At 40.7% G+C, this 6220-nt stretch overlaps 1 protein-coding gene across 1 annotated transcript in view; it reads left to right on the forward strand.

Annotated features, from left to right (window-relative positions):
* LOC124721598 (O-glucosyltransferase rumi homolog) overlaps positions 1–5997 on the forward strand; it is a 147287-nt gene extending 141290 nt beyond the window's left edge. Inside the window, exon 6 of the mRNA XM_047246650.1 lies at positions 5694–5997. Coding sequence (XP_047102606.1) covers positions 5694–5883 — 190 coding nt within the window. The 3' untranslated portion in view covers positions 5884–5997. The remainder of the gene's footprint in view (positions 1–5693) is intronic.
* Positions 5998–6220: the final 223 nt, after the last annotated feature.

Here is a 6220-nt window from a genome sequence, read left to right on the forward strand (position 1 = left end):
GGATATGCTCACTGTAGAAGACCCAGGTTCAGTGATGTCCAGTCCACCCACCCAGCAGTTCCTACTCGAGTCACCTCACATGTTTCTTCTACCCCTTTAGAGGCAGGGCCACCTCTGAAAACAGCCATGTCATAAACTAGGCCTGTTCAGGAGGTGGCTCATGCTCACTTGCCACCTGGGTAGTGATTGCTCATGGAAAAATGTGCCTGTCAAATGTCATTATGTTGCGTGGGCAAAGTCCAAACTGTACTGTCTTCAGAGGAATGACTGTGTGTTACATTCGTTATAGTCTTAGACACTAGTGTATATACCCATACATAATAGTGCAGTGCTTTTAGTGGAGAGTACCTCTTCATAAATCTATGAGAAGAAGTGTTGTGACTGGGTTAGGAACTTCAAAGTGAAGGTCAGACACACCATCATCAGTCTACAAGACATCAGTGCAAGATAGCTACCTACAGTTATATCTTTTAGATATATAGTGCTACAGGCAGTTGCTTGTTAAATTTTGTAGTAAAATTAGTCTTATAGAATCATTAAAAAAATTTCCTCATTATAAATTTCCACAGCTTCACAGGTTTGCAACTATGATTAATAATTAGAATCCTTTGACATCCAGTGTTTTTATGTTTAACATGTGGATACAGTAATCACGAGATATAAGTGGATGTCAGTTTAAACTTCATCTGAAAATAACTTTCAGCACAAGGGGTTTTTGGCCCTGTAGACCACGCGCTGCATCAACGATCTGCTTCCACCGCCTTCTATCTCTCCCAGCCTCTCTCCACCCTGCGGAAATTCCTAATGCCGCGATATCCTTCTCTATGTCATCTTTCCACCTTGTACGAGGTCGGCCCAATGGTCTTGTTGCCTGGAGAGTTCCTTCAAATGCTTTCTTGGTGATTCTGTTGTTTTCCATTCTGGCCACATGTCCAGTCCATTGCAGTCTCCTACTTTTCAATTTCTGGACGATAGTGGGTTGCTTCATTAACTGATAAATTTCATTGTTCTTTCGAATTCTCCATACGCCATTCTCCAACACAGGTCCCAAGATTTTTCTCATTACTTTTCTTTCGAAAACATTCAGTTTTTCTCTTTTATTCTTTGTAAGTGCCCAGCTTTCTGAACCGTACAGTACTATGGGGCAGATAATAGTGTTGTATATCTTCGTCTTTGTGGTGACTGACAAAGCTTTATTTTTGAGTGGGTTGCTTAGAGAGTACAGACATTTTGACCCCGAGGCTATTCTTTCTTTTATATCCATTGTTATGATCCAAGGTATTTAAACTGGAGAACTTCTCTGAATTTAGAATGTTGGTCAATTTCAAAGTAAGGATTTGGGTTTATGACTCGACCTATTTCCATATATTCGGTTTTCTCTTGGTTAATCAAAAGCCCGATTTTGCTGGCACTGTGCCTGGGAGATCTGTACATATCTTTCAGTTCTTCTTCAGTTTCACTCAGTCGTATAGTAAACGTATATCATCTCCATAAGCCAGGAGTTTTACTTCACTGTGTTCCAATCAGAGACCATTGTATAGATGTAAATTACTCTACCGAACCACTTTCTCTAATGCAAGGTTGAAGAGGACACGTGAAAGAGCATCTCCCTGTCGTAAGCCTCTTTTAATTGGAAAGGTGGGGGATATGGATCCTCTGAACTTCACTACTGCCTGGGAGCCATCCATGCACAGTTGTATCATCCTAATGATTTTACTGGGTATACTAAATTCTCGTAATGTGTTGTAGAGGCTACTTCTGTGGATGCTGTCATAGGCTCGCTGGAAGTCAATGAAGAGACAGTGGACGTTTTTGTTAAATTAACAGTATTTCTCAATGATCTGTCGTATAGTAAACAAATTATCAGTGTGGAACAGTTTGTTTGAAATCCAGTGTGGTAATCTTGAATAATGTTTTCTGCGTACGTTTTTCCAGAATGGTCATTGACAGGATTTCATATGTTATGTTCAGCAAACTGATTCCTCTAGTTTTCCAATCTTCAGGCAGTGTTTCAGTTTTCCAGATCATTGTGATAAGGTTATAAATTTCTTTGTGTAGTTTGCTTCTACCCTCTTTTAACATCTCTGCTGATATCTGGTCCTGGCCTGCTGCCTTGTAGTTTTTGAGCTTTTGAATGGAGTCGGTCACTTCCTGTACTCTGTTTCCACATTCGTCATTATTAATGCTGTCACTCTCAGACATAGCGTAATTGAAGGTTATGTGCAGATCTGTGCAATTTAACATTTCTGAGAAATACTCTTTCCATCTTTCTAGGATACCTTCCAGCTGCATTAGCATATTTTGATATTTATCTTTTATGAATAGGTCTTCACTTTGATAACCTCTCTTACTTTTCTTTGTATACTGAAACAACTTCTCTGAGTTTCCATTCCTGCTTCTATAGATTTTAGGACTCCAGTTAGATATTTCCTTTTCTCTGTTCGTAGAACTCTTGCTGTTTCTCGTCTAACCGCATTGAACATCTCCCTCCTGTCCTCACTCCCCTTATCATGCAGCCATAGCATCCTGGCTTCTTTCCTCCGTTCTACTGCTCTCTGACACTTTTCGTTGAACCATTTCTGTTTCTTCATTTTCATTTTCTTTTTCTTGTCCAGTGTTTTTTTTTTTTTTTTTTTTTCTTCCTGCATCTGTTACTGCAGTCTTTATTCTTTCCCAAGCCTTCTTGATACTATTTTCCTCCTCAGCATCTTGCAATGCTGTAAACCGGTTATTTATTTCAATCACATGGGCTTCTTTAGCAGACAGTTCCTTTAGTCGTGTGATGTCTAAATTAGGTTTTGGTGTGGCTTTTGGTTGTTGATTCCAAATCATCTTAATTTTCATCTTTTCTGCCACTAGGAAATGATCTGAGCCAATTTCAGCTCCTCTGTACATTCTGACATCTCTCATAAATGAAGTGAAATGTTGATCTGTCATAACATGGTCAATCTGATTTACTGTTTTTCCATCTGGAGAGCACCATGTACCTTTGTGTATATCTATTTGAGGGAACATCGTCGAGCAAATTCTCATATTCTTTGACAGTGCAGAGTTGATCATTTTTAATCCATTTTCGTTTGTGGTTGAGTGCTTGCTATGGTTTCCTATTGTGGGGATGAACATATCCTCTTTAATGGAAAAATAAGTACAGTTCATTAAGATAATTCTCATATTTCTTGTTGGAATACTTTCGACTACTCTCTCTAATTCTTCATAGTACTTATCTTTCTCATCCTCAGTTAAATCTTCAGTCAGTGCCTGGACATTTATGAATGTTATATTGTACCACTGGTGTTTGATTGTTATGTAAGACATTCTATTGTTAATGGAATGGAATTCCTTTAGCCAATTAACAATCCTTTTCTTAACAGCAAAACCAGTACCAAATTCATGATGTTTTTCATCTCCCCCATAAAAAAATGACACAATTGTTCTTCGTGTGTATCTCTTTTCCAAGCCACCTAACTTCCTGTAGAGCTACAATATCTGTCTTGTATGTTTTTAGTTCAGATATCAAAGCTGCTGCTGCAGCTGGTTTATTAAGACTATGAATGTTCCATGTCCCAAATGTGAAGCAGCGTTTCTTGTTTCTATCACGCAAATTCCAGTTCCATAGCGTATGTCTGTTTCCTTTGAATCCATTATCCGAGGCAAATCGTTGATGTGAACCAGTAAGTATAGAATCCCTTGGCCGCTTTATGAGCACTGTGCAGGTTAAGCTTGGTGATGGGGCTGCCACTTCACAGCTTCCAAGCTTGCTAAGTAACATTTTGGATTACCATTTCCTAGGCAGATTGCCTTTCCCAGGCTCCAAGCTCTGCCTGCCCAGTGGAGATGCCTTCCGCCTCTTCTACCATTGAAATGCTATTAAAAAAAAAAAAAAAAATAATAATAATTCTCTTCCAGCATCCAAGCCGTTGACTTCCTCTTCGCTGGTTTTGGTCGACCCTGAGTATTTTATTTCCCCGGTGCCCACCATATCTGGTGAGCATTCCCCTATCCGCTACCTGGGGAGGCGCCCGATGGGGGACCAGCAACCCCTCACGGGAGGACTAATATTTTACAAGGACTAATATTAGTGTTCACAAAATAGATTCATTGACATTAGTTTATCCTTCCAAGCTGCCTTATTCTGATTCCTCTTACCCTTCCCCCACTTTCTTCCTATTCCCCCACCATTGCTCACTGTGAGCCAGTTATTCACTCACTGCTGAGAAGTGAGTGAAAGCCAGCTCACCCAAGCAGACCAGCAAACAGGCCTGTCATATACGAACCCTGCTGCAATCACTGCATGACATTTTATGTTGGTAAGATAACCAACATGATGTCCACCAGCACAAATGTCCACCAACAAAATGCATTTGAGAACAAAGTTGACCACACAGTGGTACAACATGAAGCCAAGCACAACATGCTCAATTTCAATGACTGCTTCACCACCCACACCACCTGAATCCTTCACTCCATCATCAGCTTTTCTGAATTACGCAGATGGGAGTTATCCTTGCAACACGTTCTTCGCTCCTTTAACCCTCCTGTTCTCAATCTTTGTTATCCCACTGCCCCCACACCTCCAACCAACAGTTTCTCCTTCCTCTGTCCTGTCACCTCCCTCCACCAATCCATGTTTGTCACCTCCGTTATGCACTACATTTCACCGGCTCCATTGTCCACATGTCGCATGCCTAGCCTGTGCACCTGTCACCCTTCCCTCCTGCATTCATAGCCAGCAAACACAAGGGGCAGATTAATGAAGTTTTGTTGGTGGGGACAGTTGCCTAGAAGAGGAAGAAGGCCCAGGGGTCCTCTCCTTGACTGTTGAATAGAAAATTATAATTGTAAAGCATGCTGCTACGGCAGATCGGGAAGCCCTGCTAGTATTTAGTGCCCACAATTCAAACACAGAGGAAGCACAGGTCACTAGTACAGGTAGTATGTTCTCTCAGGTACGCAAAGTAAGATGGCTTGGGGAATACTGAATTAAATCACTAAATCCACTGACCAAGACTCTAAATTCGCATGCTTAACTTTACAAAAATTACCATTTGCTTTTAATTTAGTTTCAACTCTCGAAGGGGGTGATTGTCCTCTCCACACTCCCCCCCGTTTAACCGGCCCTTGGCGGACACCTGCTGCCTTCCTCTGAGGTGCTAGCTACCCACCCTCAACCTCTCTGCCTGCCTCCCACCAATCTCTTACTCTACCCACCCCACACTAGTCCACGTGCCAAAATGCAATCCCAGCATTCCGTGTTCAGCCAGCACGATGTAAGACTCTGTGTGGGGGCTGTGGGTGTGGGGGAGGGTGGTGGTGGCTTGGGTGTGCATGCTCTAGTTCAAGTTCGACACAGGATTTATACTGAAAGTTAGTAAGTTTTCTTTCTCTTTTCTCTGTGACTGTCGATGGCTCAATGCACCTGCTATTCGGTGAGGGGTCTCTTTTACTCCTAAATTATAAATATAAATTGTGTAATAGGTGAATACAAATTATAACAATACATACGAATGATCAACATGTATCCATATTTTCACTTGGAAAACAAGGTCTGGAGAAATTGAAAATAACTAAATCCTTAACTCAGTGGTAGTATGTTACGGTCACAAATATTATGCTGGACTTTGTTTTACATCTTTATTTAGCTAAATATAATTTTTTGTTTGTTTTTAAACAAGAGAGACTTTTCTGTCTTTCAGAAATCTTCTGGAATTTGCAGAGAGTGAGCCAGATTTAATGAAAAATATAGCAGAGAGGGGTCACCAGTTCATAGTGAACAATCTAAGAATGAAAGATGTACTGTGTTACTGGAAAGCTTTAATGAAAAAGTATGCAAAATTATTGACATTTCAACCAAAGAGAAATAAGTCTCTGAAGGAAATAAAATGAATGTGTATTTTCTTGCTGATATCTTTGCAATTTTTGTAATATGTTCTCCAAATAGGGGAAGCCCTGAGCAGCGGACAAGCATGTAGAAAATGCATTGCTTTTGGCACTTGTGTGTCTGTGGGGGGGGGGGGGGGGGGGGGAGCACATAGGTGCAAGCACACACACATTTTTTTTAGCTCCAGTGAAAGTCTTTGTCTGAAATCTAATAAGCATTGCCACCTATTTTTATTTGCCTATCCAATGCTCAGTGCATTCTCTATTTGGTGAGTGACAAGTATTTGATGAGTAGTCATCTATCCTGTTATACATTTGATCTTCCATCCTGGATGTATTTTTT

Source organism: Schistocerca piceifrons, chromosome X (genome assembly GCF_021461385.2).
Source record: "Schistocerca piceifrons isolate TAMUIC-IGC-003096 chromosome X, iqSchPice1.1, whole genome shotgun sequence".
Taxonomy (NCBI): domain Eukaryota; kingdom Metazoa; phylum Arthropoda; class Insecta; order Orthoptera; family Acrididae; genus Schistocerca; species Schistocerca piceifrons.